Source organism: Thunnus thynnus, chromosome 9 (genome assembly GCF_963924715.1).
Source record: "Thunnus thynnus chromosome 9, fThuThy2.1, whole genome shotgun sequence".
NCBI classification, from domain to species: Eukaryota; Metazoa; Chordata; class Actinopteri; order Scombriformes; family Scombridae; genus Thunnus; species Thunnus thynnus.
The window spans coordinates 27103359-27127428 of record NC_089525.1 but is presented as its reverse complement, the minus strand read 5'-3'; the positions used below and the strand labels follow the sequence as shown (position 1 = coordinate 27127428).

At 41.7% G+C, this 24070-nt stretch overlaps 1 protein-coding gene across 10 annotated transcripts in view; it reads right to left on the bottom strand.

The window, feature by feature from the left end:
• Nucleotides 1-24070, bottom strand: part of rapgef2b (Rap guanine nucleotide exchange factor 2b) — a 111541-nt gene that overhangs the window by 44556 nt on the left and 42915 nt on the right. For 6 of the 10 annotated variants that reach the window (XM_067599905.1, XM_067599902.1, XM_067599903.1 and 3 more), the window contains exons 5-7: nucleotides 14824-14899; nucleotides 10492-10659; nucleotides 2412-2429 (exon numbers count right to left, since the gene is read on the bottom strand). In XM_067599905.1, coding sequence (XP_067456006.1) covers nucleotides 2412-2429; nucleotides 10492-10659; nucleotides 14824-14899 — 262 coding nt within the window. Of the gene's footprint in view, nucleotides 1-2411; nucleotides 2430-10491; nucleotides 10660-14823; nucleotides 14900-20949; nucleotides 22073-24070 lie in introns of those variants that run through there. The other 4 variants (XM_067599910.1, XM_067599906.1, XM_067599908.1 and 1 more) reach the window with 2 other exon arrangements.

The window sequence follows — 24070 nt, the reverse complement described above, 5'->3', positions numbered from 1 at the left end:
AGACAGTACCTTCAATTCACAGTTTTTTTTTTGAAACTCCTTCTACTAGTTATTTTTATATACAGCTATGAGGGCACAAAACAACTTGTCAGAGATAATGACAAACTGTTGAGTAAGAGGGAAGAGTCAGGGGTGACTATTTCCTTGATGAGACAGAGTCATTACGGCCGATTTAAAACTGCTTTTACTGTGTAATTTGTTGGAAAATGTGTCAAGTCAGATACAAATGGATCTGCGTGTTAATTGATATCATTATTTTTAACAGTTCATCAAATTGTGCAACTTAATGTAAGAAGATATTAACTCTAGTCATTTTTATTCTCTATTATCTCTTTTTTTCACATCTAATGTTCACAACTGTTGTTTTGAATTGAACGCCGCAAACACCAGACCGCTGAAATCACTCTGTCATCATCTTCCTATCTGGTGTTATGTTACTGTCTATTCTCAACATTAATACGCAATCAAGGCGCTGTGCACCCAACATGAAGCGAGACAGTCGTACAAATTTTATTTTTAGACTCACGCACAACATATCTTAACCCTTATTTAGCCAGACAAGTAGAGAACACATTGTGATTAACACCTCGAGTATCTCCTGCTGCATCTAACATTGTCTAACACCGGCCCGACATTGAACAGATCAAACTATTGTGTTATCAATTGTTCGGAGAGATTTTGATCAAATTTTAAGTAACAAAAAAAAACAACAACAAAAACAGCATACTCTATTATCTTCGCTATGAAGGCTCATTACCATCCCAATAAATGTCATCTGTCAAGCCTTTTGAAAACACTCAACTTTCAAAAAGGTCTTTGAATGTCAAAACTGACATGAAAAAGCACATCAAATGTCAGTAAGCATGTTCTATAATACTGGTTGAGAAATGAAGCAGAGCCGGTAAACGAGTAGCTGGTTCTTCTTCAGTTGCACGAGGCACAATTGCACTTGCATTATGGAGTATGCACTCTCCTAAAAATATCTGTTCTATTTCCATCACTGCATAATGTTTGATATTTAGCTATAAATAACTACAAACTCGGTTTTGTTTCTGGTGTCTGTGCTCGGAAAGAGATGCTTAGGTGCGCGATTGAACGAAACAAAAGACTGAATATGAAAATGCATATTTGCTGTGTTATATACTATAGGAAATATATAAACTGTGTCCCCTTTCAGCGTTCACCATCACCATGTTTGACTCATCTTCATCGTCTTTACTGGTTTAAAAATAATATTAAGGCTTCTTTGCATAATTTCAAGCCCAAATACCTCAAGATGAAGGAATGCAAGAGGTGTGAAAGTGAGAAAAAAAGTGTACAATAAATCGTTTTTCTTTCTCCGCTGCAGTTCCAACACAATGTCTATTCAAAAACTGAGGCTTTTGTATCTGTGCACAGCTGAAGCAGAGCAGGTTGTCACAAAGGACAGCTCTAAAAATAGGAGCTCAGCTTTTCCGCCGACGAGAGTGGCAGGTTTGTTCTCTCCGCTCTCGCGTTTCTCAGCAGGTCTGACTGTTCAACACCTTGAGCTCTGATCCTTTCAACCTCTTCCTCTCGGTCCGTTCCTGCTCAGACACCGCAGCGCTCCGTGATCAAATACTGAGATATGATATATATGATGGCTCCGCGGCTAAGGGGTAATGGTGATACTGTGTTTATGTGCTTTATAACTCCAATCCACATGAACAAATGGTCTTTAGACAGCTATGTTATGCTTGGATACGTACAGTATGTTTCAAAGCCGTCACAATGAGCGCGTTTACAGCACCGTCGGTAGATAATCCGGCGCTCAACGCCGAGACAAGACCCAACAGAACCACACCCACACAGCAGGGATAATAATAATCCAAAGAGCCTAAAGACAGTCAATACCATTATCAAGCACATCAGAGAGATACTATGCACCTCAATCAGCTATACTATTGCCATTATCTTGGTTTACAGGCCTATAAGCTGTACCTGAGTGATCTTTATCATTTCTCTGTCATCACCCAGTAACTTGATAAAGTCCGTTCTCAAACAAACATGCTTATTTTTCCAAGCTAACCACAGATGAAAAACCAGGATAATATATATGGAAGCGCTAGATGAAGCATTTTGTCAGCGCTGTTTTAAAAAGAAAATCTAATTCATGTTTCTGTTGATGTTGCGGTAATAGAATTGTAGTGCGGCGCAGGCTTTTCCCTCTTCGTCTTTATCAGCCTCTTCGCCGGCAAATGGAAGGTATTTATTAAGGAAGTCTACCAGTAGCTAAAGATACGACAAATGGGGAACAGACACAGATAAAACCACCAGCAAAAGCACGAAAACAGACAGCTAGAGGACGCGGAAAGCAGAACACGCACGGACACACACACACATGGACACACAGACACACACATAACAAACAATATTGTTAATAGATACGGTACCTGAGGTTTATTGCATTCCTGGGAGCCAAGTTAAGGGGAGAGCCATGAAAAGAAGCAGAGGAAATGAAAGTTATCAAACATGCCACTTGCCAGTCGAGGATGTGAGAAACTGCGTGTGAAGCTTCGCTGACATGTTAAAATGCAGCGTTCTTCACCAAACTGAGAAAAAAAAAAAGTCCATGTTAGGAAGACACTGAATGTAGTTGTGTGTGACTGCATCCTAAAATCTGAAAAAAGTTTAACTGTTCACCCAGTGAGAGTTGAGTTTTTTTTTTTTTATTAGTTTTGTTTTTGATGCTTCCTCTTTCTCCTGTAGCACGTATGTCTTTAAAAACAAGTGACACTATCCTTCCTACGTCGAGGCAGACAGTTCCACTCATTCCAATGTTCAAGAAACATCTTAATAACAAGAAGAAAGCAAAGATTGCTGGCAAAAAATCTTCTTTCATTGTTTTAGGACCCAGCAGATGATTCATTTTCAAGGTGAAAATTCAACTTTCACAGTGATGTTAGCCAAGGACAGGTAGGGAACACACAGATACATGCATTATTATTCTGGCTTGCACTACACATCCTTCCGTTGTAGCATGCCTGCAGATTACTGAACAGATCACTTCAACTTCTGAACCTCCTCATTATCACTGTAGGACATTTTCAACCTCGAAACAGACAATAACGGTCCAATTAAACTGTTCTATGTGTAGCGTTTTTAAAAATCACTACATCTTTGCCAAATTAACTTGCTATAATTACCTCTTACACATGAGAGCATGGTGGAGAAAGCTTAAAGCCTCATTAAAACTGTTCTGTTGAGCCTACAAACTCAGTTGATTTCTGTTGCAGAAGATACCATTTATCCCCTGTCTCAGATTTAGGGAAAATAATTGCAATCTGTGTCACCAGTGTTGAACCAGCAATTTAAATGGCACTACTTGTACAGTTCAGGTCTGTATTGGTGGTCCTGAAATGTAGTACCAAATGAAAAGTCAATGCCATGTAAAGACAGTAGGCCTACATTAGCTTACTATAGCACATTAGCACACTTTAGCTACTTGAGATAAACTTGCCTTAATAATAAAAAAAAATGTATTGTTAAAGGAATAGTTCAACATTTTGGGAAATACACTTATTTGTCCTCTTGCCACAGAGGATTGATACCAGCAGCATGTCAGCCTGAAGCTGGTTAGCGTAGCCTAGCATGAAAGGCTACAAACAAAGAGAAACAGCTTGCTAGGCCTGACAAAACCACAAGTAGTTGCTTTTTCACTTTGTTTTTTTTTTGCATAGAGGAAACAAACAAGACATATAGTTATGGTGAGCTTTAGAGGTGCTTTTTTTTTTTGCATTTGGACGGAGCCATGCTAGCTGTCTCCTTTTGTTTCTGGTCTTTGTGCTAAGCTAAGCTAACCGATGGTAGCTATAGTTTCATATTGAACAGTCTGATATGAGAGTGGTAGATAATAATCCTCTCACCTAATTATTAGTAAGAAAGCAAGTATCCATATTTCACAAAATGTGAAACCATTCCTCTTTGAAAAAATGTCAGCTGTCAATAAAATTCCTGCACTTGTGGATTTAAAATTACAGTTTTATGCAAAAACCAATCTTTCAGCCCTTCTTCACATCTTCACATTTGTTTATAGGCCCTCACACTCTTACATACAGGACCCCTAAAACAAAAATATCTGTCATTAAAGAAATAGATACGTGCAATCATACAGAGTATATCTTAACGTAATTTAAAGTAGTCAGTAGATGAGTGAGCAATGTCGTTGTCAAGGACAACTCCAACAGAGCACATGATTGCTGATGGACACGTTGACTGTTGTGGGGATTAAACCTGTGACCTTCTGATTACAGGGCAGCCTCACTAACCACCAGGCCACCCGGGCGGAGGAAAGAGTAAAAGGAGTATTGATTGTCTGCCTCATGCTGCTTGTATAATTATAGAACAGCTGTTTGGGCATTTGGACGCCCTACTGGCCACTGAGTAAACCCAGAGGAGGAATATTACTCATCTGCTTAGAGAGTTTAGGGTGTCAGGAGGTCTGGAGGCGTGCAAGAGAGGAGAGTTTCAGAGAAAGGAGAGGAGAAAAGGAGGACAGTGGGTGAAGGTTATAATTTGTTATTGATAAAATCAGGAATTTGGCATTCAGCAAACACAGGGTCTTGACGGCAGCCACATCAACATTTCATTTCAAAAAAGAGTGACAGACAGAATCTGCACAAAGACCTTAAGTGAGTGGTTGAGTGAGAGATCAGAGAGAAAATCTGTGTGTGTGTGTGTGTGTGTGTGTGTGTGCGTGTGTGTGTGCGTGTGTGTGTGTCAGGTCACCAGCACAAATGGCTGTTGATATTAGACAAAGAGATAGCGTGTGTGAGATAAAGTGCTAAATGGAGAGAGACTGAGAAATGGAGATTACGAGCCTTTTCAAGGGAGAACGTAGAGCGGTTGAGTGTGTGTCTGTGTGTGTGTGTGTGTGTGTGTGTGTGAGAGAGACACAGAGAGAGAGAGAGTGAAGGGAGGCAGAAAGAGAGATGCTACAAATAACCGGTCTCCATTCTGAACAAGGCACCCAAGTGTTAACCCACTAATCTGAGCGCACAGACGACACGGGTCGCATCCTGAACACTGCCCTCTTTCACTGCCCTGATTTATCCGGGACGCATCTATGAAAACAGAAATGCATTTTCACGTATCTATCATAATCCATGGTCGTTTTACATTCCTGGATCTATGCCGCTAATGGCAGCAAACTATAAATTTTAACTTAAACCGGAGCTGTGTTTCATTTCAGGCGCTTTACATGAAAATGTAAATGTCAAACGTGACATAGCGTTTCCCGTATCAAGCTAATTTAAGCCGGACAAGAAGCATAACTTCCTTTAGATACATGGGGATAAAACTAAGCTCATGGTTATCAGAGATGGAGGGGGTGGAAAAAAAGAAGAGGAGGAATGTCTTACATCATACCTGAACTTAAAAGTCATAAATGTTACCCAGCAAGGTAAAAAAAACTAGGTGTGGTATATGACTCGAACAATAAATCTGAACAGCGTGTTAGAAGTGAAGCCAAAACTGCCATCTTTCAGCTGAGAAATATTGCAAAGGTCAGTCCATTTCTGTCTCTGGAGGAGACTCCTGAAAGACTAATGCACGGTCTGATCACAAGAAGCCTGCACTATTGAAACTCACTATTATCTGAACTACAAAAAAGCTCAGGTACGGCTTGTTCACAGTGCTGCTGTTAAGTGCGTTTAATCAAACCTCAATGGCTAGTTTTTTTCAAGGCGCATCTTTTTTTTTATTTGTACCAGACCGTGTTCAGAAAATACTTCATTATACATTCCAGACAGGTCACTCATGTCCTCTGATGACCTGAGCTTTATGCTTCCCAAAGACTCAAAGAGAAAACTTCATGCTGGAGCAAGTTTTAAGCTTCTAATCAGCTCTGAAAGAGAATCACAAAGGATCAATATCCAAAAAAAACATTAGATTTCAATGTCTCACTGTACTTTATCTCTGATGTTACATAATTTGGGATTTTTAATTATTTCCATTTAATTGTGAAGCACATTACATTTCCTTCTATGAATGGAGCCGTAGAATCAGTATTGATCGGTTGACAGGCTGACTGATTAAAAAACGTCATCAGCTAATGGAAAAATCTATGTGTCCGACGACTCCGCCACATTATTTCTCCCTCACATTAATCCTTCAAGTGATTTCCAACCATAGTATTTGTCCACAGTTTTAAATGAAGCCATTAATTTACATGTATATTGTTCTAAAGCGAGACTCTGTATTAACTTGTTCATGCAATAATTCGCAATATGTTTGAACCCTGAGAGCCAAATAATCCTCATTTCACAGAGATAATAGCCCTGCTTCAGATGGTGGTAGAGGGTGGGGGTTGGGGGTAGCTGTGTATATATGTGTGTGTGTGTGTGTGTCTATGTGTGTCAGCACTCCCAGTGGGAGTTCCACTACTAGGTTAGCATTACATTTATATTTTAGGTATTAAGCTGGCACTCTCATGAGTAACTTACAATGACTGAGCATGTGTGTTGCTCGGGGACAACAGCAGCACACACACACACAGCTGTTCACAGAAACTGCCCACTGCGGGGATTGAACCTGTGACCTTTGCAGTCATGGTACAGTCTCGTTAACTGAGGGACGCTCTGCTATTGTCAAAGCATTACCTATTTCTGGATAATGATTTAATACAGAGCTGACTGGCGCTGGTACGTCATGACTTACCGAGCTTGTTCAGAGACCAAGTTTAGATATAAAGTTCAAAGTGAAGAGTCAACAATAAAAATAATCTAATCTAAAATAATATCTTAAATAGCCAACCACGTAAAGTTGTTTACTTAATTCTTGTGGCAACAAAAAGATGAGAGCAGGACTTTTCCAAAGTAATAAATGTGTCAAACTCTTCAAAAGCAGCGTTATTCTCAGTGATAAAAGTAAATAAGTACATTTAATCAACTACTGCACTTAAGTGTAATTTTGAGGTACAAGCACTTAACTTGAGAATTTCCATTTTACAGTTTTGAATGTAGGACTTTTACTTGTCATGGATTTTTATATATGTAAAAAAATCAGAGTGGGAGATATTTTTGAAACGTCAGCGGGCAAACATAGACTATGGAGCCTATTAGACTGTTTCTTGCAGCTGTTCTATGTTAAATGCTAATTTAACATGCCAGCATTAAATCCCCCAACGCTCCTCTCAGTACTATGGATAGCGCCGCTCGGCCAGACGCGCCAATACACTTAATGTCATTCTTCCAAGTCACTGTGTAATTCAGCTCTATGTGCAGCTCGCAGTAAACTTTAAATTTGAATGGAAAATAACCACAACACACAACGTGCTGTCATCATACGCCTACTTGTCTGACTAAGACAACAGTCTGCTTTGATGATGGACTTCTGTCTTGTTTTTATGCTTTCCTTTAGAGGGGTCATCTGTGGCGAGTCGCCCCTCTTTTACCCACATCTCTTTACTGCCTCATCACGTAGCCTCGACAACGTGTCATCTCTATTATCACGCGAGCGCTGACAGTTAAAGTCTATTTCTGGTTTTATTGTTTGAACTATAGACTGTCCTCAGGTTGCAGCGCTTTACTTAGGCTGTTAAAAAAAAAAAAAAGTCTATTTTTATTTTAGATGTTTTATATGGTCTATGGGTGAAGCAGCATAAATCACTAGGAGGGGGATACACTTTTGTCCCTGCTGGGGATAAAAATAACTCAGCAGAGGCAGGAATACGTAGACCAGAGGGGGGGAAATCCCAACATCCCCCCTGGCAAAGTGCACCCTGGTTATTTATAGTTTTACTTAGGTAAAGGATCTAAATGCTTCCTCTACCACTCTTTGTTCTTTAGACTAGTAAAGGTAAAGTATTCTGCCAGTATTGTCCTGTAAAATCCTGTTTGAGATATTGCCTACAATAAATAAAACTAACAACATAAAATGATAAGTAGATTAATTGTTCTATAGAAAGAAATCAGCAATAATTTGAATGACTGATTTATCGCTAAGCCGCCCATCAAGCACCAGCTGCTAAAATGTAAGAATTTGCAACTTTTCTCCACTTTATACTCCTGTAAGCTGAATATCTTCAGCTTTTAAACTGCTGGTCAGACAAACCAAGTCATTTGAAGACATCATCTTAGGTTATGGGATATTTTTCCACAGTTTTCTGACATTTTAGACTAAGGGATTAATCAATCCAAAAAAAAAAAAATTAATGAATAATTGCTGCGGGTCTAAATAAAACAGATTTGTCTACAGTATTCCTCATCTACAGTAAGTAAGAAGAGCTTTTCAGTCTTCAAATAAGTGAGTTCTCTGATGTTTTTCGTACCTGGCCTCACAGTTGCCTTCACAGGAGTGACTAAGCTGAATAAAAACCTTGCCTGCAGGAGAGATTTCCTTTCTTCAATCCCAAGTTTCTCCTCGGCGCATTTCTCACCTCCTAAATATGCCTCGGGGTAGGAGGGAAGAAAATCTGAGCGGTGCCTGGCATTCTAAATGCTGGAGATTAGCTTGCTATGTCAGCTTAGCATCCGCCCAGATTCAGCTTCTGTGTCGCTCTGCTCCCCCTCCACCCCTCTGTCTCCTCAGCAGCAGCAGCAGAAGCAGCAGCAGCAGCAGCAGCAGCGGCGGCGTACTGCACTCTTGTTAAGTTAGCTCCCTTTCCCTACTGTACTTCTAAGTGCACTCGAGCAGAGCCCATTTGGGACTGCTGGTTGCCATGGCGCCCGTTCCATCCTTCCCACAGGAATGGTACTAGAGCGAGGAGAGTTGAGTGTGTGACGGGAGATGTCAGGCCATGAGAAAGTTCAGTGCAGTTCTTTTGAATCAAAAACACAGCCGAGTCTAAATTTAGGAAAAAAGGGTGGGGCTGGACGGAGGCGGGAGGAAGTTGACGTTTGCCGCATTTTCCCTTTTTAAGCGTGATTATTTCACTGTGTTCCAAGAAGAACTGGGTACACTGACAACCCCCCCCCCCCCCCCCCCGAGGGATCGTCAGGAATGAAGGGAATGCGGTGAAATTGTGCAGAACAGGAAAAACTGTTTGCAGCAACTGCATGCTGGGTATTTGCATCATTAGTGTGAAAACGCTTCGCTTCCTATTCCCAGGAAAAGAAAGTACAGAGGGGTGAAGGCCTGGTGCAGCTCGACGGGAAACTAACTCTTCCTCTGCTGGAGTCGAATCCCCTCACATGGTTAAAGTCAATAGTCAGAGCCACAGATCACATGTTGGTTCTCATTATACACTGCTTGTTGTCAGCATCATCTAAACTTCTCTCCAAAGTTTGCTGATTGGTCCGACGTTTGATTAAGTTTTTAAAAGAATACTTTGAGAAAAATGTTACTGTTGAAGTAAGTTGTAAATGGGTGTGCCAGTCAAAAGCCAGAAATAAAGATGGTACTGAATTTCCCAATGTTACATACATACATAATGAATGAAATGTAAAATATTCGTCTATCTAGTGAGATAATGTTGACCTTTTTAAATGCACAGATTTCCTTTAAGTAAGTTAAACCTTTATTACACTGGAACGACAAAACTTGTTTAAAGATAGTGTCACTTTTTTCCCCCTCAAGTAAACCTCTGAAACAACTGAAGATACACTGGAGATTCATTCCTTTATGCATATTCATGAGTACTTTTGTTGATTCTAACTTGTTAAATATACTTCTGTAGAGTGCAAGAGTTGACCAGCAGATCACAGCGCTCCATAAACAACCATGTCGGTGCTATTACATCATTACTTCTGTAGTTTCAATGATCATCAAACAGAAACATGCAGTATAGTATTTCAGAAAGGTTGGATTTGCACGGCACACTTAACCTGTAAAGCCAAGAAAACTTTCAGTGTGTTTGGGATCATGGTGACATTTTAATAAAGCTTATTTGATATCAAACAGTTGCTAAAGTGATGTGTTCAAGTGTCATCATGTGCTGTAAAGTGCATGAAACATGAATAAAACCTCACACTGATGGACTTTTCTGACAACCACAAGCGGCACAGACACACAAGCTTTCAAGGAGGCAGGCAAACTATTCGGGATACTCGACAAACTACAAAACACTTATTAGAGAGAGGGTAGAGCATCAGTGGGGCGACACACTAAAGCCAGGGAAGCTATAAACATTACACAAATGCATAGCAACGGTAATCTAGCGAGGAAGGGTAAAACAACAATTAAACACTACAGCTAGAAGTAGACAGATTAGGGAAAACGGGCTCGAAGCGCACCCTGCGGGGGACGAGGGTGCGCTTCCCCTGGACACCAAACATAACAACACAACAAACTACGACCGAGGGGCCAGATGAGGGCACCGAACACAGAGAGAGAGAAAAGTTGATGTAACAGGGAACACACATTTTCAGCTACTGCCGGAAGCGAGACTGCACAACAGGTTTTTGAAGAAGAAAGCGTGACACACAAACAGAGCGCGACACGGCAACAGAGCAACACCGAGCCGCCTCTGGAGCACACAGCGATTCCACCGCAGCGAGGGTAAAACACAAAACCGTAGCGCAGGATGCAACTCACCGTGTGGTATCCCCGGGCTATGGGCGGCTTTCCGGTAGGATACGGATCCACGGTGTCGATGATTGTCTGCCTCTCCCCTTTCTGGTTGATCTTCCGGAAGCGCCGGCGGGACTGTCTGTGCGAGGCTTGTCGCTGAAAGTACTCCTCATTTTCATCCATATAGTCCACCTGGAAACGATAGGGAGGGAGGGAGGGAGGGAGGGAGACAGAGAGAGAGGGGGGGGGAGTGACTGTCTTCGTCTTCATTCGTGCCCTTCCCCGCTACCCCCCGCCCCCTCCCCACCCACCACCCCCCAAAAACACTCACACACTCAATCCCATCAACCCCACCTTTTCTATACTCAATCTCCCGATTCCTCCGCCTCCTCCCTGCCTACCGCCCCTCTCATTGCGTAAAAATAGAAGCGCGTGTGGGCTGCACACCTACGTCAAAAGGGTGCTCACAATACAAAAAGAGAGAGAGAGACGCGGAGAGATAGAAACAGAAGGGGCTGAGCGAGGAATTCGGAGGGAAGGAGGGAGAGATAGAAAGAAGAGCCATGGGGAATAGATTGACTGACAGATAAAGATAAACAGAGACGGAGCCTGATGTAGTAAAAGACAAGCAGATGGAGACGGGAACTCAACTCTCTCTCTGTTAAACGTATTAACTGCAATGAAATTACAAGTTAAAACAAGATAAAAATCCATGTTTCCATTTTAATGAACTGGGAGGAAAGAGAAGAAAAAAAAAAACATTTTCCACGTGGAAACTGGCACATACTGTAATGCCACTTCAGCAGAGCAGTGAGTGAAGTCATATTATACAGTTTTTCTGAAGTATTTCTGGCTAAATACTACTTAAATGGTACCACTCTGTTGCCTAGTGGCTTTGGGTCATGATGGAATGACATATTTAAGTTTTTTTTTTTTTCTTTTCATTTTCTTCCTTCTCTTCTCTCTCGCTCACTACTTTCGCTGTGGCTTCACATTTCACAGCGCTCAGCCTTTGGGATTACACCACTAAAATCTCTCTCTCTCTCTCTCTCTCTCTCTCTGCCGTACCAACTGCTGCCATGACAACGGTGGCGGAGCGGTGTGTGTGAGTGAGAGCATAAGTGTGATTGTGTGTCTAATTGCAAATCTCTGAGCGATGTGTGCATGTGTGTGTGTGTTTGTACAGTACAGACATGTGAGCAGCTTATTTTTCCTGTTTTTTTTTTTTTTTGACATGTTAAGTTTTCTGTTCTTGTACATATAACTGCAGGTCTGTATGTTTCTGTGTGTTCCCCAAACTTACAGCAAGAGAGAGTTGTATCATGCATCTATATTCCTGCAGCACAGAATCCTCCTCAGTAATTATAGGGCAGGTTGGCACCTATAATACTAAAAGGGGGTAAGACCAGAGAGTGTCTGCAGCAGAGAGGGTGTTATTACTGGGGGGGGGGGTTTGCATGTAGCTGATAGAGGCTTGGTTAACAGAAGCCCCCCCCACCCCATCGAGGACGCACATTCATGGAGACGCAGCAACTACAGCATGTGGAAAGGAGATTACTGAGATATGCTGTGACTGCAGCGGTGCCAGCCGGTTGCTATTTCTTACTGACAAGATGTGGGATATGTTTGATGTCTTCCTTTAAAAGATGGCAAAGGGTTGGGGGGGGCAGGGGGGTGTAATGATTCACCGTTATGAATCGGAAACTAGTTCGGACCCTGGATCCGTCTAAATGTAGCGCGAACCGGTCGACAGTCCGATTCTAAAGTTACAATTCGGTTGACTGAAGCTTTGCTGCTAATTCTACTTTAGACTCACTGATCCGACATTACGAGTCATGTTACTTTCAAAATAATAATGACCGCCTCTCATTCGCTAATAAATCCACACAGCGTCTCGTGTTGACCTTTTACCAGAGTTAGTGTTGCTTTTTCGCTGCACGTGTGCGAGCGTCGACGGTTCCGCTGGGGTACGGGCAACACCACTCGGGCAAACCGCTCATGACGTTATGAAATGAGAGAATGGATGCTGTTTTATTTGATTACTACGATTTTACCTCGACAGTATGTTCATCGCTCTGTCCAACAGTATTTATTTTTCATCTCTTTTTCTAGTCAAGGCTCTGATTTGTGTCATTAGTGAAAATGTAATATTCATTTTGTTTTCGGTGTTAGAGGGGCTTTGCAAAGTTCATGAATTGCAATGTGCTAGAGAGCTAAGACTTCTGTGTTTTTTATCATATTTTTTCATATTTCCTCCACCTACTTAGGATTAGAATTGGCTTATTTTGATTTATAATGGAAAATGAATGTCTACATTAAACAAATGTTAAGAACTGTATCATATTGCATTGAATCGCACTGGATTGTTCCGTATTAAAATGTGTCATATTGTAACCCATGTATCTAGATATGTATCGGGTCGTCTTATGATGGAGAGATGCACACCCCTACAAAAGGATGGATTTGTGCATGCCAGAGTGTGTGCAGGTGCATGCATGTGTGTGATTTTAAAACCAATTCAAAACTGGCATCTTAGCGCTAGCTAAATGGACATATTGGCTTCATTTGCCACAGAGTGTGCAGTTTTGTTGGCTGGAGTTGTGGTAGTCAAAATATTTGCACAGCTTTGTTCTCTGCCCCCCTCAACACACAACGCAGCGTATGTGAACGGTGTGATGTGAGTCTCCCCTGTGTGCGTGTGTAGTCTGTCCTCCTGCCAGGTCTCCATGGTGATGGACGTCCCGTGGCTCAGGTCCTATTCTGTTCTGGTGGCATCTGGAAGCTGCTTGGCGTCCTTTTCATCACATTCTTCATATAAATATATATATATATATATATATATATATATTTATTATAAATCCATTAACATTTTGTTATCCTGTCCAATGCTGTATTCTGTAATTTGTGCTCTACTCTGTACACATCTATTGCACATCTGTCCATGCAGGGAGAGGGATCCCTCCTTTGTTGCTCTTACTGAGGTTTCTTCCATTTTAATTTCCATTTTTCAAATCAAGGATCTAAAGACAGAGGATGTTGTGTTGCTGTGCAGACTGTAAAACCCCCTGAGGCAAATTTATGATTTGTTATGTCAGGCTATACAAACACAATTGACTTGACTTGATTTCTGCAACTGGTCAACAACAAAATGTCAATTATGTTTTTGCGTGCGTGCCGTGCCCTGCGTTCTGTGTTTCCCCAGTTCCTACTTTTCATACCCATGTTCCTCTTTCAAGAGAAATCTGCAATAGATACTGTTTACTTAAAGGGTATTTTTATATTTATTTTTTTTACATATCAAAATCTGTCTACTCATCATGATGGTGAAAAGTGTTACAAAACCGGACGTGTGTTGTTTTAAAGATATGGAGCATCTACCAAGCAGGGAAGGCTCAAATAAAATATGCTGTTAAGTTGCATTGGAGTTGCAGTGAGTATACTCTACACTAATTTTCTTGCAGGATTATTATTATTATTATTATTAACAGCTGTTTGAATTTGCACGAGGTCGATTCTGTTGCACAGTAGAAAATTGTCGCCCGTTAGAGCAAAACTGCGTCCGTTCTGATCGGCGGGCCTTCTGCTCCTGTGCCCCACTGAGATGGGAATGATTTGTTTTCAACGACTTCTTCTGCAACCCAACATTTGATTTGCTATAAAACTGGGTCAGAGTTTCTACCAGCCTTGGACACAAACAACTAAACAAACACTGGAAGGATTCTGTGCTTTAAAGCTGTGATGAAATAACATTTGGAAGCACTTAAACAGATTAATAGAAAACATCACAAGCCAACTTTCTGGGACATTATTGCAAATTATATCCATACTCTGATGTAGGTTATGTACATTTGGTGATCTACATAAGTGTAGCTCCCAAATAATACATGATGTTTTTAAATAAAAATCAATATTGGTGATCATTTTCCAGTATGCTCATAGAAACAACTGATTAAGTCTTTGGGACCTGAAGGACTGATGGCTTTCCTTGAAGCCTTAATGGGGGATTTGCTTCTTATAGATGCTGCAGTGACAGGTGGATGAAACGTAGTACTTGGTATGTTAGAAAAGAACCAGTTTGAAAGCACAACACTGAATGGAGGAGAATATGATAGAAATTATGGCAGGCTAACAAAAATATAAGATTTGGTTCGTAAGTGACAGAAAATTTTGATTTGGTCGGGAAAACTTGAGTACGTTGTTTTCTTCCACTTCTCCATTTGGGTACAAAAGGAAAATGTTTTCGAAATTAAAGAATTAAAATTGTACTCTTTGCATGTTTGGTGCTCTATTTGGGATTGTGCCTGTGAGGTAATAATGCCTTTGACACTTGATAAGTGTTAAAAAAACAGGACTCACCACAATCATCTCTGAGGGTTCCAGGACGATGCACTCACATCCACGTCGCAGGCTGCCTGCCGACCGCTTCCCAAAACTACAAGAAAAGGAAGAAAAAAGACAAATAAACTGATGAGAAAATAAAGAATTAAGGATTCAACGTAGTTTATGTTGTTTGCCTCAATCAGTGTCTGTATGATCTGTGAGTCTTAGCATCGTGGTATATTTGACTCTCACTGACAGCCGAGAAGCACGTGGATCTATAGGAGCCTCTCTGCCCCACATTTGAAATATTCAGTATGGAATATCTGTATAAAACGTGAAACAAGAGCAGCATTGAATGGACAGTTCCTCCTTTCAGCTGTGTCCACTCCCACCTGCAGGGAAACACCCGCCTCTGGAAAAGTCCACTTTCATGACGTCACAATTTGTACAGTATGCTTGGTTCCTAATGAAGGAGGGGGGGGGGGGGACCAGGGAATATTAAAAGCAGCAGAGACCGAAATGTCTCAAAGAAAAAGGCAGCAGCCATGGAAATTCTGAGCATGAGGAGATCCAACTTGTGGGTTTTAGTTAAAGAATGCCTCCTTTGTCCGGCGTCCGACCTCAATGTAGACACAAGGACTTCCTTGTTTGTTATTTTTACCGTCTTGCGATTCAGAATGTGACCCGCATCTTGTTGGTTTGCTGATTGTTTTGGAAGATAAATTCAAGTGACTCCAGAAGTGCAGACTTTGCTGTCGAGTCGGTGTGTGCGTCTCTGGTGTTTGTGCGTTGTTGTTCTGCATTATTTAAAGTGACAGGCAGGAATTTTATACCAGGAAGTGAGAAACCTGTCTTTAAATTTTCATTAAAGCCACAACTGAAAGATTAGTCTGTTAATAGAGGAGTTGATCGAGAATTTTTGTTAATTATTTATCATTTTATGTTTTCAGATTTGATTTTAATTTGCTAATTTTAGTATCTTTTTATTTCTTCTTATTTTTCTCTATCTTGATTTTTTCTTAATTTATTTTGTGTTGTTTTTTTCTTTACTATTTCATATTTTTTTAATATAATTTGATTTCTTTTAGAGCTGCAACGATCAATATATTTACCAAACATTTGCTGGTTCGAGGATTTTCAGCTGGTCTTTGTAATATGTTGGTAAACAAAATATCTTTTTTGGATTTTGCACTATTAGTCGGACAAAACAAACCATTTAAAAACATCACTTTAGGCTCTGGGATGTTGTGATTGGTGTTTTTCGCTACTTTTTGACATTTCATAAACTAAATAATGAATCGATTAATCAAGAAAATCGTTAAGATTAACGGACAAGGCAGGCGATTGTTAGTCGCAACCTATTTTTAGCATCAGCTCATAATTCTTTTTTCTCTCATATTTCATAAACCGGGCCTGCTGTGGGCATTAAGCCGATTCTTCTCCATCCACACACGTGTGACTGAGACGAAGCGATTAACTCCGGATCTAGAAAGTTCTCCTCTCAGCGCCCACAGATGTAGTGAGCGGTGGTGAGTAGTAGTAGCGGTGGTGGTGGTGGTGGTAGTCTACCTGCGCTGAGGCTGTGGATGTGGCAGCTTTCATCAATCACTCCAACAGGTGCTGACGTCTGGCGCAGCGTGGTCTAAATGCTTCAGAGCTCCGGGCCTGCGGCTACATGTTGTGTGTACAGCTCGGTCAGGGTGGAAAATAATTACCAGCCACCTGCAAAGAGCTGGTAAAATTTTTTGGCTGAAGCTTGTGAGATACTCTACCTGCCACTTTGGCAAAAGAGCAAATAATGATTTCCATGGTGCCTTTTATTTTCTAAAAGTCGATTCAGCTGGCTTTGCTTTTCTCTTTCTGCCTTCCTTTCACACACGAGCTTTTGTTGGGGTTTTGTGTTTTTTACTCTTTTGTCAGCTGTTCTGTTGTTTCTGTGTCGGTGCTGCTGATTTTTTTTTACGTGACTAATTTGTTTCTGATACCTCTTGTTTTGCTAATAACTCCGCCTGATTCCCGGTTAAACGCTGAGAAGCAAAAAAAAAAAAAAACGGAATCAAAGACAACATGAGTGACTGGCCGGACAGCGGCGGAGCTGAGAGAATAAAGGCGGTGAAGGGGTTAATGCTGATGGTTGCTCTTTGCTTTGCTTGAGCTTCGGTTTAATGCGTTTTAGGCTCTGCTTGTATCCCCGATGTACACAAGGCCTGGATTCCACCACAGGGCCTAAACACAGCTACTGTATAGAGAGCTTACTCAGTGTTTTCACTCACGTTTCTCACAAGAAGACAAGTGCTAGTTCTTTTTTTTTGCAACTTATTTCCAGGCACAAGATGATTTGTCAGCTGGGCAGCGGCTTCAGAGAAATGAATGAGCTCTTTTGATCTGGTTTTACAGACATTTGGAGTCGGTACCGACTCCTGATCCTGTTGAGCTTCTCTTGGCGTGCCGTACTGTGCAAAAAAAAAAAGGGAGTAGTGATTCCACCCATTACGCATAACAAAACACGTTAGGCCACCGAATGCAAACACACCGAAGTGACATGTTCAATCATGTTCCTCCATTACATTCCTGACATTAGTAATCCAATCCTCCATTTTGCAGGGAGGCAAACGCCACTGGCAATGTGAGATATTAAAGAAGGGATTATGGAAGTGGTGAGTGAGGGGGCGGCGGAGGTTTTTCTAACACAAAAAGTGTCTTGTTTGGAGATTAAAGCCTCCACTGCTCTGTGACTATTCCTGAGCAAATATAAAAAAAAAGTAGCAGAGCTGATGTGTGGGTGAATGTATATCAGACAACAAGTCAACAAGTTTAAAACAAACATCTTATTCTCCCTGCGGATGCTTGGCTGGGTTGAGGTCTGTCATATAGCATACACTGCAAAGTTTGACCCGTGCAAATATTTAATTTTTATTAGCTCTACTAATGATGTCATGATGTGTGCACAATCTACTCGCTATGAATAATGCAGCGATGGAATAATTCAGGTCTACAATTTGATGTAAATGGACTTCGTTTATAGAGCTGCATTTATATTTCTGGTCTTATCGAGTACTCAAAGCGCTTTACAGTACACGCCAGCGTTCATCAATTCACACACACATGTTCGTACACTAATGGCTGTCGTGCAAGGTGCCAACCTGCTCATCAGGACTGATACAGAGCTTCCTGTCCATCTATGCTCATCCATTCACACATAAACTCACAGCCATCGGGAGCAATTTAAGGTTCAGTGTCTTGCCCAAGGACGCTTCCACATGCGGACCGGAGCAGCTGGGAGTCAAACCCACGACCTTCTGATTAGTGGATGACCAGCTCTACCTCCTGAGCCGCAGCATCACAGCTGTGCTTTCTTTCCTGAGAACTACAGTGTGTGTGTGTTGGTTGGAAGACTTACAAAACCATATAAGAGGATAAAAGAGATAAAAAAATGCGCCAGATGCCTGAGCAGGCACATAACTCTTTTATAACAGAGCGAAGCACTGAGCAAAGATCACCGCTTGTCGTACTTTGTACACTAACATACTGCTACGTTAGCTGTGTTCAGCTGCACAATTTTATAAACCATTGTTGAAAAAAAGGACCAGGACAAGGCACAAGACCTGCAGCACCCTCCTCCAGGCCTGGGGGGCTCCTCAAAGCAAGATCTCCCTAAAACTAAACACTTTAATTAAACTAACAAAGACGGGGGGGCGTCCTTGACACGCCCCGCCTGTCTCCTGCTGGGACTTCCAGTTGTGTTGCTGGGGGACCCGGATAATTAAAATATTATCATATTATGTAATTATTATTATTATTATCATAGTGATATAGCTGTTACATCATCTATTTATTATCACTATAACATTAACACTATGTCTTTTTCTTTCCCTCTGTCACACATGCCATACTGTTTACTCCACACAGCAACCTGTTCAGGATCACTAAACACAGATGCATATCACTGATTCTCATCCAAACATACACACATTACCCACACATACTTGACTTAATCTAATCTAATCTCTATTCCCAGACTCTTATCGTATCATCACATACATCTACATAGCTGCTTTGTTTTTCCATTATGTCTTATTTGTCATCAATGTCACTTGCTATTTCACCAATAAAAAAAAAATAAATTGGAAAATCATTATCTTCACTTCTCTTTATTGTCCCTTCGAGGGGAATTCGCCTTTGCAGAAACCCTTTAAAATACAACAGAATACTCAAATGTATAAAAGGAGAAGCATCTCGGCTGAAATAATCCCCCGAAACACACAAAAACAACACACAAACAGATGTGAAATTTCAAATTGGGAACATTTCAAATTAGAGAATACAATGGGAATTTTTGTAACTGTTGCTGTTTTATCTTTGGCGGCTTACTGCTATGATAAAGTTATTAACTTGTAATTATTTTTCTGAGGGCTCCATCTATTCAACTCGACGCTTCATGATACAAAAGTGGCTGAAAACCAAACAAACAGGATGTCACACGCTCAGCTCAAGTCTGTCGTTTGAGGTAGTGAAACCAAAATTGGATGAATATCGTGCTACAAAATCATACAAACGGGTTGAGTTGTCAGCTGACTTAAGCACTTGAAAGTCGTAAACATAAACATCTTTCCCATCTCCAACGTCCGTCTCATATGACTTCTTCGGTCAAAGGTTGATCTTGACTGTCCGTTCTGCACCTGACTTGGCGAAGCACTTGATGCTCGAGGAGGCCGTGGAAATGTTCAAAGCTTCAAAGCAAGAGAAAACTAATAACACCAATTCATAATGGATGATTTAGAGTAAACGGTGGTGGAGGATGAAGTCTCCGTTGGCCTCTTTATAGAGCTCGACTTAGTGTTGGAATCTAAATGTTGTGTGTTACCACAGTTGTTGAGCTGGTGTCAGACAGGCAGCCGGTATCTCTTTTTAAAACGAAACCCTAAAAATTCTCTCTCACTTGACTGCCTGACATCTCTCCTCTGCCTCGGCAGCCTCACATCCCCCCCGAACCCCCTCGCCACCCCCCCGTTATACAACAAGCTTGGGTGTCTGGAATGTCATTCCACATGCATCACCAGCCTTTCACTCTGTGAGCCCGGCAGCCCACCAACCACCAAAGCCTCAGATCCATTCTGCCGTCTGACTGAACCAGTGCACTCCCTAATCTGCACCCCTGGTCTGAGCTGGAAGAAGGTGGAGGTGAGGCGGCGGGGGGGTGGAGGGTTGGGGGTGGAGAGCAGGGGCGGGGGGGGGGGGGGGGGGTCTCCTCTCTCTCTCTCTGTTAAGCCGTTTAACTGAGAAAATGGTGAGAGGGCACACTGGCTTTTTTAACCCAGCAGACCTTTAAGAAGGACAAAGATTAAACTCCCTGGTTATGCAAGACTTCAGACCCAGCAGAGAGAAGGAGGAGGTCAGAGGAGGAGGAGGAGAGTCTCAGGAGTGATTGGCCGTGACTGTTAAGTCAATGAAAACAGCATCCAGGCTTGAAGGGGGTTTACCAACATCCTCTCAGAGCCGCAGCTGACCATCTAACAACCTCTCACCTTGCAAACATAAACAGAATTCCTCAGAGTAACGGCGCGCACACACACATAAGCCGAACCTTTGCCCCGCCACTTCTGAAATAGAAGCTGACACCGCAGCCAAGAATGTGCGATTGACTCGTGACTTTTGCTTCCCAAAATACAACTTCACTGACATTGTAATGGCAAAGAGAAAAGGGCACTGAAGTAGAGAGCTTAGGAAGAAGAAAAAAAAAAAAGACTGGGCTAACTGTTCCAAACTTTTCCAAGAAGTGTCAATCAATCATCTCCGCATCTATCATCCATTTCTAAACACATTCTCCCCACAGCAGGGACTCCATCTTTGTTTTGGTTTCAAAGTTGCCAAACTCGTGTCTAACCCCCCCTACCCACCCACCACCCACCCTCACCCCCCCCCCCAAATATGGAGAACACACACCCCTTTTTACTGGCAGCACACACTGCGCACTGACAAATCCAAAATAACATCAAAGTCGAGTTTCAAATTCCAGACTTGAAGGTTTTACTGCAACCAGCTCCCGGCTTGGAGACGAGTCAGATTTTAAAAATTACAACCAAAAAACACTGAAGTTTTCTAGGCAGAGCTTTAGTGAGTCATATTACAGGAGATAAGTGCTGCGGTAGTCTGGAAACTTACCCCCGGCGCTCCGAACTCCACCCGGAGCGACACACCACCACCACCACCGCCGCCTGATAAAATAAAGAGGATCCTCCTTCTAAAATATCTGCCCCACGTTATTCCGGAGTAATTCCAAAAAGCGAGTCCCGAGACTTCGGTGTGACTGCGGCATATCGTCCTGCACGCACTCCGGCGCTGCTGTGTGAGCTTTGTGTGTGGGAATGGGAGTGTGTGTGGCTCTGAAAAGTGTGTGTGTGTGTGTGTGTGTGTGTGTGTGTGTGTGGATCAGCCTCTGCCCAATGGCTCTGCCCCTTTCTCTCCCTCTCTCTCTCTCTCCCTCTCTCTCTCTCTCTCTCTCACTGTGTAATGTGGTGCGTTGACTACAGCCAGCATTCCAGCGTACGACTCACTTCCTGCTACAGGGTTACAAGTGAGTGAGAGGGCGGAGGGTGTGTTCGTGTGTGTGTGTGTGTGTGCATGTGCGTGTGTAGGCGTGTAGGTTTGTGTAGGTGCGGACCGTTTTTTTTGTAGAAGTTACTCATGAACTCGGTGACAACGCTGTAAAAACTTCACAATAAATGTAATTGAATCATCTCGTCTTTTACCAGCGTGATTAGATACATCTGTCAGTTTCAATCACGGTACATCAAATTCAAGAAAAACAGATCATTGAGACCTAAATCTTTTCTGTTCTTCCGAATGATTTAGAGATATGGACGATGACGTAGGAAGCGGAAAGAAAGGATAAATGCACTTGGTGCTACAGGAGAACGCTCAGCTGGAGAAGATTTATGTCAAATGATTAAGGTTTTGGAAACTGGTAGGAGGAGACAGGTGTTTTATGACGAAGACTGCGGGGACCGGCGGGAGGCTGGTGATGATGGGTTTTGGAAGGGATGATCGTAGGGAATCGAGGAGTTGGAAGACGACGCGTGATGTGGCTTGATGACATGAAGAGATTTTGGAGCGGAGAAAGAAGACGTGAACAACTCAAGAGAAACAGTTGGAGAACAATGAAAGTCAACCTTCGGATGGAAGACGGCACAAATGATTGATCGATTGGTCAGTTTCAAGGCGATTCAACTTTAATTTTCTAGTAACTTCAATCATGAGTAGACTAAATGTCCAACTGACCAACAACTCATGAAGAAACTAGTTCCAACTCAGTCAAACTCCACATTTAAAGGCAGTCTAATATCATGAAGAGAACAATTGAAGGTTTTGATCAGTGCTTCAGAGGCGGTTGTGTGATCTGTGAATGGTTTTATTACTGTGGTACCGACGCTCATGTGAACCGCTGTTGGCCGAAGCCCAGGAGCTATTTTTAAATGGTGTTCCTCTACAAAAGAGGAAAACAATTCTCTTTGCTTCCATCACACTCGAGTGTTTCAACGTCTCGAGGCTCATAAAACTCACACCGCATGAATAATCACATCGACTTTCAATCCGAGGAGCAAAATTCTTGAAATTTGCAGTCATAGAAAGTGTTGTTTTTTTATCCACGACGGGACTGAAAAAAAAAAAATCAGCTTTTAAAGGATATTAGTGTCCGTCAACTTCAACAGAAGATGAGTAAGATTTATATTCCCACAATTAGAGAGTAAATCATCTATAGTTATGTCATTTACAGTCACAGATGAGTCTGCCTGGGCGGCTGCTGGCTATGCAGTAAGGATTTGAACTCTTATGACTGTTTTTTTTTTCCTGCAGTTCCCACGTACGAAAGCAATGATGCCGACATTCCTCTGCTTACTTAAACCCCCCCCGGTTGCTGATATGAGCTGATTCGGTTATGTGTTGTGGTTTTGGTTACTCAATATGAGGACTGATAGGAAGCCGGTCTGTGAATGACCGGAGGTGAAGTCCTGTAGCCAGCGGACTATCCAGATAATGAAAACAAGCAGCGCCGTCGAGGACAGGAAGTGAAACCAGTAGAAGGTTAATAAATTATATATCATGTTGTAAGTTAAGAGTTTCATACAATACTGAAACTGTAACTAAAATATTCTCATTACATAACATTTTAAAATGAGGATGCTTCCAAAACGCTTCATATATATATAAAAAATATATTGTCATTCCTCGTCAAATGTGAGTGTTCTGCCCATTTCTTTAAAAAAAAAAAGTTGCAGACTAGCAGAAAAGTTGAGTTGCAGCATTGACTCATGATTTGTTTTAGAAATAACTTCCCTCCCTCTGCCAAGTCTGTGTCAAATGTCAGAGGATCTTAAAACCAGACAAACGAACTTCTGTCACAGATCAAATAGGAACGGACGCGTCGACTTTAATTAAACGTTTTCGCGCGGCGCGTCGTTACGTGTTTTAAATCTGTGTCACCCGCTTATTAAGATGTATTTATCTGGCTTGTATTCGATTTCACGCCGGCCTCTGGGTTAAACAAGGCGCAGGGCTCAAGCTTCTTAATGACTGAGTCATTCATCTTCCTCTGGATCACATCTCACTACAGCTACCGGAGAGGAGAGGAGGGGAGGGGGAGCAGAGAGAGAGAGGAAGAGAGAGAGCAGCACTGAGAGAGAGAGAGAGAATGATGGAGGCGTATCAGGTTTTCAACCTTGCTGCCAGTGTAGATATGAACAGCCATTTCTGGGTAGGGCTTGTCTGAAACCCAATTCCACCACATCTTTAAAAGCTTCAGGAAGTCCCGCTGGACTCCGTTCAGTTCCTCATGTCACAACCAATTTCCCCTCCGAGCCATTTTGCGCTCACTATTTCTCCTCTTTATAGACTAGGTGATGCAGTGTGGATGTGTTGTTTTTTTTTTCTTTGTCACAATACCCATTAAAAAAAATGTAATGAAAGAAAAGAATATTCCTAGTTTGAAGGAAGCAAATGTTGAATAAATACTGTAAATTGAAATTGACATAATAAAATAATAATTTTGAAAAGATACAATAATGGTTCAGGCCTCAATACCAAACATTAAATCTTAAAATCTGAGTAAAGAAATAAATACACAGAAATCAGAACATCAACGTCTCCTTTCATGATAATTTTAAAAAGCCCGACACTTCTGTATCTTGACATCAGACTTCTAGTTAAACCGACAACATTATCTGTTAAGCGCCTCACAGCTGATTTCATATTTATTACCGTAAGTATGAATTTATCTGGATGTGTT